Genomic DNA, 12,932 nt, shown 5'->3' with positions numbered 1-12,932 from the left:
TTTTCTCTTGACTCTTCCTTAACCCCCTGAACTAGTCCTGCTTCTCCCAAAACAAAGGGCCAAAGGAGCATGAGGAAGCCCAGTTACCATTAGCCCCAGGGAACAGGCGTTCCAGCTGAGTCTGGACCGCCACAACAAGCAGCACAGAAGGCTGGGATACTTTCCATTGGCCTCCAGCCACAGAGTGTGCAGCTGGCTCGCTCTCCCTCCCACCCACCATGGAGAATACAGCTGGCCCTCCAGCCCACAGTAGAAAAGAAATGATGGAGCAGCCAGGGTGCCCCCACAGAGAATTTCATTGAAATATGCTGCCCCTGGAATCATCTTTTGACTTGCCACTGAGCCTACTCTGGCCAATGAGATGGCCAGATGCAAATGAAATGGCTCTTTTGGTCACAATAGGAACTCTGATCTGAAATGCCTTCTGGGTAGCAGCAGCTCCAGCCTGTCCAGGTAACTGGTCTTCCTACTTTCAGGACAGATTATACAGTCTAAGTAAAATTCCACAGGAAATCCAGGCCTATTTCTTCAGGATCTTGCCTGGCAAGGTTAATGTGAAATAAACATTCAAAAGTAAAAACAGGCTAATGCACTCACAGTATATTCTGGCAGGGAAATTATTTTTCAGAAGCAAGTACCTGTAAAAAAGTCTCCTCCCTTGGAATTCAGTTCTGCACTAAGTACGAAGGATCATATGTTGCTTCCATGGAAACAGTGGATGAAACTGCTTTCATCCTCTCCACCCACACTAGCTTCCGCACTGACTGGGAACTCAAGCGCCTCATGGCAATGAGATGCCAGCTTGGGGAGGGAGCATGGGAGAACATGCTACTTGTCTTTTAGACTCGTTGCTAACGATTAGTGTACTGCCAGGCCAATGGAGTCAGAGTGGCTGGCATTCTCCTGTATTGTTACCAGCACATGGAACTGGATCCAAAACATTGCCTGGAAAACTTCCATTTTCTAACTCACACTTGTGTATTATTTCAAGCCAGAACTTGAAAATCACAGAAAGTGTTAACAAAAATGGGGATGGGGAAAATTTTTCTGCTGTACCCGATGACAATTACTTCTGAAACTGGTAGCCTTTCCCAATATTACTAGGCCTTTTTGATGGAAGCATTTCCTCAGGGATATTGGCAGCAAACTCAGGAATAAAGAGATTTCAGGAAGATTTTCATTTAAATGACACTTGGTTTCCCTGCTGATGAAAGGGGAAGCCTTACTCCATCTGCTGAGATCAGATTTCATCTCATCAAACACCTCAGTGTAATTATTTTTCTACCAAGTATTTAAATGAGGATGTAAATGAAGACCAAGGTATTTGAAGTCATTAACGCTGCTGAGGCTGAGGGAGAGCACTGCTGCCTCTCCAGGGACCAGACCGTTAGCCATCAAAGCAGCTGCTCACCGGTGTTCATTTTGTAACCTTTATACCACATTCTTGAATTAATGAAGACGCATCAAGAATCTATTTCCTCAGAGGATCTTGGCATGGGGTCTGCATGGGAGAACAAGGCATGCATGTGAGAGCATGCATATGTGAATGTGTGTGTGCACGCACATGCATGCACGTGAAGGAAACAGAGAAAATTACTGACTTAAAAGAATTTGGATATTCTGTAAGTTACTTTATATTCTACTATAGCATTATACAGTTATCCTAAAGTTGACATAATAACTATAAAGAAGCCAGTCATCAAAACTCCTGTGAATATTTTATGAGATATGGTACCAGTCCTTCCTTTCTAGATTTTAATTTCTTTACTGGTAAACTAAGAATGTGGGGAGTGACAACCTATGGAGAAATGGGTTTCCTGTCTGATATTGGCCATCTTTTTCTAAGCCTAACAAGAAATATCCAAGTCTTAAGACCTACCCTGACTTAGGAGGCAACAGATGAACATTTAGATTTTTCTCCATTTATAAACATCTCACTCAGTGTTATAAATAACATTCAATTTTAAAATTCCACTTTACCCTAACAACAAGATGGGCATACAATCTGCCATTTCCTTCTTTGAATGTGAAAAGTGGTAGGTTATAGTGAGAATTTTACCTCCTCAGAAAAGTCACATGGGAGGGAGGGAAAGAAAGACAGTGTTTGATGCAAGCTTGAGTGCATGCATGTGTTGGGGGGAGGTGGGGGGGGGAACCTGTAGGGGGAAAAGAAGCAAAAGAATAAAAGGGGAGTCATAGATCCTTCTGATCAAAAAAATAAGATTCTACTGACTGTTAAGAGACTAGAAAACTTGGCTTTCAATACTATCAGCACCTAAAATTCTGTCTTGCAAACCAAGTACATGGTTTAAAATAAAAAATTAACACTTGGATATTTCAGATGGATTTTTTTTTTTTTTTTTTGTTCCCCTACATCTCAGAGCTCACAGCACTAGCTTAGTACAGAAGATGCTTAAGAGTAAATTCTAGGCAGAAAGAGTGTGTTTACTCGTAACAATCAAGATCTGATTTAGCTTGACAGAAAATGGGATAGGATTCCTTGGCATAGACTGCTATTGAGAAAGTGACTATATAGATACAAACAGATCTGGTCCATGCCTTTCTGTGCAAACATGGAGCTGTAATTAGAGCATTAAGGAAATTACTGTTTTCCTCAATGAGTTAACAGCAATTCCTCTATACAAAATCATGCTTTCTATCAAGAGATAAAGCTTCAATTTTATGTCCATTCACGTAAATTAAGGAGTCTAGTCAAAGTTCAGTTTAATAAGCATTTCAATTCAAAAGTTTTCCATTTATTTAAGTAAGGCAAGAACTATAAAAAATAAAATATTGGTTAGGAAAACCTAAATATAAGAATTGAGATTCTTGGGGCTGGGATTGGGGCTCAGAGGTACAGCTCTCGCCTAGCACACATGAGGCACTGGATTTGATCCTCAGCACCACATAAAAATAAAATAAAGATATGTGTCCACCTATAACTAAAAAGTAAATATTAAAAAAGAATTTAGATTCTGAATTAGAAAACTAATGATGAAATGAAGTAGATATGTCCAGAGTGAGATCTTTTCAAATAGCATTATTTAGTAATAGGGTTGTTTTTTTTTGTTTTTTTTTAATCCACAGAAGAAGAAATTATAAGGAATAGAAGCTAGAGAAGAAAAAAGAGACTCTAATCTGAAAGGACTAAAATAAAAAAAAATTGAGCTGGGGATGTGGCTCAAGCGGTAGCACGCTCGCCTGGCATGCGGGCGGCCCGGGTTCGATCCTCAGCACCACATTCCAACAAAGATATTGTGTCCGCCAAGAACTAGAAAATAAATATTAAAAATTCTCTCTCTCTCTCCTCTCTCACTCTCTCTTTAAAAAAAAAAAATTCAAGAGAGCTGAATTGAGATCATGATCTAATTATAGAGATTTTAAACCTCAAATTTAAATATTTCTCAAGATGGGAAAGTGTATAATGAAGGAAGGAAAAAAATAAATAAATAAAAATAAACTAGAAAAGAAACTCAGATTGGTAGAAAGAATAAGGGAAAACAGAAACATTTCCAAGTTCTTAACCTGTTAAAACAAACAAAGTATAGAAACATATTAGTGCCAATCAATTACTGCCAATTTAATCAAACTTATTAAGGTTGTTAAATTAATTTACACATGAAGGCACTTAGAACAGATCTTGGCACATGGTAAATACTTAATAAATAGAAACAGCCTTCCTTCTCCTTATTGCACCCTTTTCTTCCTTATCATCAATATTATTTATTGTTACTACTCTGGAACATTACCTGTAATACAGTCATCTGCATGTTACTCTGCCCACTGCAAAGCCAGACATCTCCAAATAAGATATCATGGACTTTCAAGGTAATATTTCTTGTCCCAAAAGTCTGTTGTGCCATCATTTCAAAAGGTCCACCAGGCTTCATAGGATCCAGGATCACCATCCAGGTATTAGAGGGTGCTAAAATAACAACAGGTCTCCAAGGAGTTAACCAGTCAATCACTTCAAATGAAATTAAAGCCCAGTTATACTCATTTATAGCTATTTCCAGACTCTGTGATAAACTGTATTCAAAGCTATAAAGATTGGCCATATTTCAGAAACAAATAGATAGAACTGACAAGAGCAGCAGCATTTTTATCTGTAATCTGTAACAATCCCTTCTTATTTTTAACTGAAATAAGTTGCCCAGTTATAATCCTAAATGAGGACAGACAAAAATACACACAGATTAAAATTCAAGGGAATTTAGTATTAAAAAAAACATAAAACAGAAATTCTTGTTACACTATCCAACTGTCAATACTAACATAATCTAATCTTTTCTCTGTACCCCAAACTAATTTGTAATTATCCAATCAAATGTGAGCACAGATTACAGAAAAAAATCACTTATAATCTGAAACTCTCCCTTATAGTACAATCACCCCTCTTATCAACCCCCACCTCCTCTCATGTTCCTAACAAGAATTAATACCACCAGTGGTGCTGGGTTCTCCTACAAACAGGTGCATGAAGAAATTGATTCATCAAAAATTAGTGGGATGAAAATAGGAAAATAGTAGTGTAATGGAAGGGAAATTGACATGATGGGAGGAGGGAAGGACATGAAATTAAATATATCAAACTATGCTATGTCCAGGTATGAATTTACTGCAATGGATTATATATGTGTGTAATATAATATATGTATATATTATATATGCATATGTAATACATAGTAAATATATAATAAATCGATACATAAAACAATTGATATATATAATTATAATGCATTAAAACAACAATGATGATAATATAAGGGAGATCAATAGAATAAAGCAAGCAGATCAAGGGAGGGAAAGGGAAGACACTGAAATGAGATTGATCAAGTCATGTTGCATGCAAGTATGAATGACATGATGAAGCCAATATTATGTATAATACAGTGCACCAATAAGAAAGAAAGCAGAAGACATACAAATAAATCTCTCTGTGAAAAAAATATTTTGATTTGTCTAATTAAATATTTTCAGAGTCATTTACAAAATTTAAGATGTTTGAACTCAATTAAGGAGCTGAGAAGCTATCCAAAACCCTATTTCAGACATTCATAGCTTTTTCCTTAGAAACACCCCCACCACCACCACCATCTTCCTAACTTCTCAAACACACTGCAGGGGTCACCACTGCCAACATCATACTCAGGGATTTAGGAAAATACCTTCAAAATGACAAAATTATTCCTAAAAGAATGAAACAGTAAGCAAAGTTGAAGAAATAAGAGTAGAAAAATGGAGAAATGAACAATTTAAAATAAAATTTTTTTCAAAGAATATGAACTAATTTATAATACCCATCCAATCAATGTTAATGTGAAGGAAAAGAATGGTAAAAACTGGAAAAAGCATTCTGAAGTTATTATACCCAACCCATGAAAAATAATAATTATAAAAATACCATCCAAGTGCCTACTATGTGCCACATACTGTGCGGTTCTTTCTAATCAGCAAGAACTAAGCAGAAACACGAGAATGCCACATACATATATATAAGGAGATAAGTAAAAGTCTAAACCATAAAGGATTATTTTCCTGTAGGAAATGTCCAAAAAACCCCAAGGTATCAGTGAAAGGGTGCATGTTTGCTCCTCTGGAAAGCATAATTCACTAAGCTTGCAACTCCCATCTCTAGGAGGTCAATTAAGCCCAGGACCAAATGTTCACAATTGTTTTTCTCTCACCAATAGCCAGACACCAACATATTAAATGTATAATTCACCTAAACCAGAAAAATCACTGTTTTGGAAACAGTGGGCAGCTAGTACAGATTGTGTCGCACAGGTGTGATATGCTCCGTATGGCTTACACTTCTGAGCAGGCAGACGCTCCAATCTGTCCTAATAATCTTGCCAAGGTCTTTCCAGGCTTCCTGTACTGACATATCTCACTAAAGCTCTGTCCTTCTGCCACCAACATTACTCATATAAGGTGATGTGGCAAACCCCCAGAAAACCCAGGATAGGACTATTTCTTAGCCTTCCACTACTATACAACATATTCCTAATCACTGCTATTAATTAGAGATTTATCCTTAACCTCAATGCAGGCCACATGGCAGGTGAAGAAAACGACCCTTACCACAACTTCTGAAAACTTTTACTACCCAAGAATAAAAAGACCGTAAGGGAGTGGGAGTATGAATAATTTGAGTAAAACATGGCAACATCAACCTAATATAGCTGGAGGGTAGGCTTCCTGTTGGGCTAGAGCCTGAGGGGAAACTGGCATTAAGACTTGAGCCCAGAGAAATCTGCTTTTGACTTCTTCAAAGACCCCAAGGAATTTCCTTCTGTTCAAAAGCCACCATGTTTCACGAGGAGAGCTGGCTGGTCCTTGGATTGTCAGTTCAGTTCAGTTTGGCTAAAAAGGAACTTACTGTAGGCCAGTAAAGTCCAGTTAAGAGGTTTTAGAAGCTACATTCACCATCAAGCCCACCAGGTTGAGTACAAATAATAAAATTGATCCACTGACCAAAAAGGGCTCACCATTACCACATGCCAAGTTCACCATCCAGCTGGTTTTCTGCTGATCCTGATAGGCTTTTTGAGCTTTAGTTCCTCCTTCAGGATCCTAAAACTACCCTTACCACAACTTCTGAAAACTTGCTATCTTGTTTTTCTCTCACCAATAGCCAGACTCCAACATATTAAATGTATAATTCATTTAAACCAGAAAAATCACTGGTTTAGGTGAATTTACCAATCCTGGCCCAGATATCTATAAATTCTCATTTTTGTTGCACTTAAATCTCTGTTCCTTTGCATTTTTTCTTCTACCATCTAGGAAGACTAATTTCCTTTCTTCATTATATAGCTACTTAAGAGTGCTTACCATGAGCCTGGCACTCCATCAAGTAAATGTCAGAAAATAAACCCCAGTCCCAGGTTACACTGAAGAGAAAGCCAAGCAATTTGACTAGAGCTTTATGCTTCATGCATAACAGCATATTTGGTGGCCTATTTCTTATAGTTGCTCTTCATATTCCAGCCAAGGACATAAGTAAAGAACTATGTAATCTGTACTTTTTCTCCATCTCTCCAATTAATTGCAACTTCAAAATGAGAAGAGCAAACAATCAAAGGGAAAAAATGAACATAATTTGCCCAGAGACATGATTAGTCATAAAAGTGCTTTCTTGCTTATTCTTTTTGCTATTCACATCAGATGTTGTTTTGAAGGTTATTGTGCCAAAATCTCAGAAGCCAAGAAAGAGAAAAGGAAAAATTATCCATGACCTTTGCCTTCCCAAGAGAGAAAAACCTAGAGCTGAAAGAAGCAGCCCTATTCACTGCTCCTCATGGAACCCTGGATCTTCACCAACTGAAAAGTGGTTCAGTGGTTTTGGGAAGTGGCTTGAAGGTGCAAGTGGTTTACTGCCTAAACCATCCCTTATTTACCTACATTTACTCTACCTGAATTTCAAATCCAATACAACCAAATATGAATACAAAATAAGCCAAATTTAAATACTTTTATTTCAATAAAACTGCTCATGCAAGTTACTTAGACTACACATGCCACGGCAGACACCCCTTAGGGTGACCTCCAAAGTCACAGATTTATATCATCCCCTCCCTTCAAGAGAAAAGAGAGCCTGTGATTTACTTTCAATCAACAGAAAACAGCAAAGATGAGATGTCACTATTGTGATTATGTTATATAGAAAAGGTGAAGGGATTTTGCAGATGTGATTAAAGTCCCTAATCAGTTGACTTTCAATGAATAAAAGGGGAAATTGTTCTGGGTAGGCCTGACTTACCAAGGCCATTACTAAAGGGTTCAGAGGTCAGAGATTTGAAGCAACAAGGATGCTGCCATGAAGTCTGCCCCTCAAGAAATTAATTCTGCCAAAAACCTAGAGGAGCTTGGATCTGGATCACTCAATAGTCACACCTCCAGCTGAGAACACAGCCTGGTCTTGACTTCAGCCTAGTGAAACCTGAACTGAAAACATAGTTAGACCATGGCCAGATCATAGACATACAGAGATTGTGAGATAGTGAAGGTGTATTATTTTAAGCATCTAAGTTTGTGGTAATTTATTATGTAATATAAAAAAATTAGTATGCATGTCACCACTGCAAGCAGGAGTGGGGAAGGGTGTTGGCTTTTTTTGTGTTTTTCTAAGACAAAATTAATCTGTTTTCCTCAATCGTGATGACAAATACAGAAACACCCTCATTTTATCACCTGCATACACACACACACACACACACACACACACACACACACACACACACCCTGCTATGTTTGTTAAAGTGAGATGATATACCTATTCTCCCTGGCTTTATTCCTTGTGTCTGCATTACTTGACAACATGATTTGAACAGACCCAATAAGTGACCATATTTGGATCATCCTTTAGGTTTTTATTTTCCCAATGCTTAAGTGTCAGTCTGCTGGACAAAAACCTACACGTTGTTAAAACTCCACTTTGTTCTGGGTCCCTAGGGAATAGCAGGTAATGAGGACAGGTAAAATTTAAGAGGCAGACCAAGTGGGAAATTGAAGTAGTCTGACAGAAAATCCCAGAGTCCTCATCAAAATTTTAAATAAAAGCCAGACACAATGGTGCATGCCTGTAATCCCAGTGGCTCAAGAGGCTGAGGCAGGAGGATTGTGAGTTCAATGCCAGCCTCAGCAAAAGCAAGGTGCACTAAGCAACTCAGTGAGACCTTGTCTCTAAATAAAATACAAAAAATAGGGTTGGGATATGGCTCAGTGGTTGAGTGCCCCTGAGTTCAATCCATAGTTTAAAAAAATAGTTTTTTTAAATGGAATCTAGCTGTTTTAATATCCCCTGTAGTGTCTCTTTTGAGCAGTTTTTTTGTCTGCACTATAAATCTTCTTACATGTCTGCCTTCCTTATTCCAAATAACACTTTATGCATTTTGCTTCATGGGCAGAAAAGAGCAAGATGCCCATTGAAGTAGGTTTTCTGACATCTATAAATTAAAATACCTTTATTCTCTACAAGTAAATGTGGGAATGCTGATAAATTGATCTACCACTATCACCACCAATATTACCAACCCCTCTTCCTGTGAAATTATCATCAAGAGTCCATGAATCACTTGATTCCCTTAAGTACTGCTGGTTATTTTAACTCCAAAAATATATATATATCACTTTACAGTGAAGCAACTGGAGCAGTATTTGAGCCTAAATCACTAAAATATGAAAGGATATCATGAGAGAATGAGCTTCTGAGGGATGGGCACTGTTTGCATCCTTCTTTGTATTTTCCTGTGGTTTCTATGACAGTGTTTTATATGCACTACGCCCTTGATAGATGATTATAGAATTGAAATTAAGATAAATTAGCAGGTTTGCAATCACTGTAAAGAAAAAAGGAAGTTCATCTCTGAATGATTACATTTGATGCCTTCCCATCACCACCTACCTGCCAGCTTTATCTGTGCCCACCTCAGATATTAGTCCTGAAACAGGCATGAAGGGGGTAAAACCTCTAAAAATAACACAGAAGAACAATCTTTAAAACTGAAATGGTATATAATATAATGTATTCTGTGTATCTATCTCTACAGTATTTTGTAGTCTCTGTCTCCTGTTTACTGGTAACATTATTAGCACCAAGGAAACCCCATATCTTATTTTTAAACCAAAATCAATGTCATTTACTGAGAAGGCCACTATTTGCACACAATGCTGCTCATTTCTAAGAGGAACACAGCACAAACAGAAAGCACTAGTTCTGGAATTCTTCATTTTCAGCATACCCTGTGTTACCAGTAGCGTTTAGCTCAAGAGACAACCATGTCTCAATCAGCTGAAGTTTCCCTTTCAGGTCTCTTAGTTTCACCCAACAACAGTTTTACCTTAAAACATCTTAAAAATCTGCTAGAAGTTCTTACCTTGCATCTATGCCTGGTATACATTTTCAAATGTGTGCTGAATAAAAATTTTCTGGAATATGAAGACAACAGCACTGGGTCTGGAATACTCTAGATTAGATCATCAGTTCTGATAACTGATAAAACTAACAAGGCCATCCTTGTTTATAGGAGCCAGGAAAGTTTCCACCAGCTTCCCTGTCACATGTCTATTTTAATTGCTCAAACCACCAATTCATATGTTAACTCCAACACCCCCTTCCCAAGTAGTCTCTTACCTACCTCACTGTCACTTCCACATTCTCAAGCTCATAAGACCCAGCCCTGAGCACACCATCCTGCATCCAGCAACTTCTAGCTTTGCCTCATCCACACTGTCTTTTATATCTCGTATCTCTTCTAGAAAGAGACCCCTTTATAATATCTCCCTGCTCATGAAAGCTGCTAATTCTCATCTTTTTGACCATCAATCCTCATGGCTACTCTTTTGGGTCAAGCCCTCATTTTGAATTGGCTGGATAATATAATAACATGCTAACAAGTCCCACCAATGCTTGAATTGAAGCAACTGGAGCATTATCTGATAGCCAATCCACCTTCCATGGTATTGCCAAAGGGATCTTTCTAAAATACCAATTTGATCAGGTTATTTTGCGCTTAAAATCAATTGATCCAAAGTAGAGAATCTACTAATTAGCAAAGACAAACAAGCCTCCCTACCTCCCCACCTCACCTTCCAATCTCAGCTCCTCTTATCCTCCACCTCTCACTTACCCACCTGCCTGGCACTTCTTCAGTGACTCACCTCCACTCATACCTCCATGCCTTTGCCCCAGCTGCTCCCTCTCTCTGGTCTGCCCTACTCATCTTTCAAAACCAGCCTCATAACAAGCTCTTTATCCCTACTTTCCTAAGCATTTCCATACATTATGTCCTTCCTCATTGTGGCACTTATCACACATTCTTTTCCTGTCTCCTCCCCTAAATACATTACGGGGGGCTTCATTAAGGGAGAAGGCATATCTTTTTTGCTCATCACTATATCACCAGTACTCAGCACAGTATCTGGTACATAATTATGTGTGTTAATTCATTTCATCCTTAAAATAATCCAATAAGTATTATGACTATCTCCATTTCACATAGAAACTATGACACAGATTTTTAATAGCATGTCTGAGGACTATAAAGTCATTAAATGACAAGAGTCAGACCCAATCCCAGACAGGAATTCCAGAGCCAAGCTTCTTAACCACACCTCTATAGTGCCAGAGTTAAATGTTTCCCTTCTATATTCCATGACAGCCCTATATACATCTTCATCAAAACATTCATCACAGCACTATATAATTTGCTATCCATTTGTATTGTTCCACGAGCTCTGTGATATCAGGGACTTTGAGCCTTATTTTTCTCTGTATTCTAGGTTTCTGCCACATAGTAAGTACTCAAATAACACTGATGAAAGGATGGATGAATGGATGGATGGATGGATGGATGACCTGGGCTGGAGCATAAGCATTCATTTTCAGATAATCCAGCAGGTGGCAGAAGAAGACAAAAGCTGAACAGAGGATAGGCTGCCTTACCTTTCACATGGGTCACTTTCTTCATATTGATTTCTTGACCTTGGTACAAGGTCACTGTCACTATGGCTCCAGGTATACCAAAGCCCCAGATCACTGCTCCTGCAGGCTCCTTCTGCAGCACCATGTAATTATCGATGTACGAAGCAAAGCGAAAACCAACACCTAAAAAATTCAGCAAACTGGTACATTATCAGGGAGTTTCAGCGCCAATTGGATCAAGTGAAATAGAAAAATACAGTCTATACCAAGGAATTCAAGTACATTCAAATCTTTTAATCTTTTAAAACTAGATCTTATTCCTCCTAATTAAGTAAGCAATATAACAAAACCAGTTCCGAACAATACATATCATAGTACAATATGACCTCTAAGGAAACCAGTGCCTCTTTTCCTTCTCTCCCCTTCAGAGTTCTTGATCTTCCTTTGCTCTCAGACTAGGCCCTAATACTTCTCCCCACAAATCACTAAAATGTTCCTTTCATGCACGCCACAAATGGTGTTTATAAGAAAACTAAACCACTTCCTTCCCTGACTTTCCATTACTACACCTATCCACAGTAGCTGGGAATAAAGAAGCCATCCTGTCTCCATCACAGCTTCTGTAATATACCCCACCCTTTATCTCTAACCAATGTTAATTTCCTTCAAATAAATCCCCCTTATTATGGTTTTTTGACCACCCCCAGTACTGCATTTATGAATATTTTTGAAAAGTCTGCTTCTTTCTCAGGTAAATTCAGATAAATCAAGACACAAAAATATGGTCAGTAAGAGACAAAAGGTCAAAGTATCTAAAGAAAGGTCTTTTGTTATAATTTTGCCTATTTCACAACCTTAATTCTACAAAAAGAAAAGAGAAAGCACAATTGAAACTGGATTCTATTCTACAGTCGCTAACAAGACTGAATAAGAATTCACTTTAACAAGATCACTCCTATTTTTAACTTCCAACCTATATCGAAGTATTTTTTTAATAAAATTCAAATGATCTCATTGAGTTCCTCATCAAAATTTTAGCATGGAAAATAATAAAACTTATGTCCCAACTTGTCTGAACAAAACAGACCAAAAAAAGTCCCTAAAATAATTTACAAAATTAAGTTTAAGGGTTTTAACCAAAAATAATAGGCAGAGAAAGAAACAGAATTAACAAAGCTGACATTTTCCTCCCTGGAAGCTATAAATGATGCCAGGCCCCTTAGGCTACACTTAATAGCAGTACAGCTAATGGGTCTCCTACACAAACTTGGTGGCCTATACTGCTCTTGGAAGCCCAGTCCCTAAAAGTCCTTAGCTATTGCTTATGTACCTCACCCCTACCCTCATGAGCTAGTTTGATCATGATACCTACAGTGACAATCAGAGATCACCCAGAAGGCCTAACAGGCTGCAAATAACAGCAGCCATGAACAAAACACTCAGACCACAACACCCCAGAATTGCATAAGCAGGTTGGCAGCCTGCTGAGGGAAGGGGGAGGCAC

The 12,932-nt window shown here is 38.1% G+C and overlaps 1 protein-coding gene across 2 annotated transcripts in view; it reads right to left on the bottom strand.

The window, feature by feature from the left end:
- The window catches only part of Siae (sialic acid acetylesterase), a 36,022-nt gene that overhangs the window by 20,762 nt on the left and 2,328 nt on the right, over positions 1-12,932 (bottom strand). For both annotated transcript variants that reach the window (XM_076846227.2, XM_076846228.2), the window contains 2 exons: positions 11,450-11,611; positions 3,750-3,925 (listed from right to left, as the gene is read on the bottom strand). In XM_076846227.2, the coding sequence (XP_076702342.1) occupies positions 3,750-3,925; positions 11,450-11,611 (338 nt within the window). The remainder of the gene's footprint in view (positions 1-3,749; positions 3,926-11,449; positions 11,612-12,932) is intronic.

This window comes from Callospermophilus lateralis, chromosome 2 (assembly GCF_048772815.1).
Source record: "Callospermophilus lateralis isolate mCalLat2 chromosome 2, mCalLat2.hap1, whole genome shotgun sequence".
NCBI classification, from domain to species: domain Eukaryota; kingdom Metazoa; phylum Chordata; class Mammalia; order Rodentia; family Sciuridae; genus Callospermophilus; species Callospermophilus lateralis.
The sequence above is the reverse complement of the archived record's forward strand: the minus strand, read 5'-3'. Positions and strand labels throughout refer to the sequence as shown.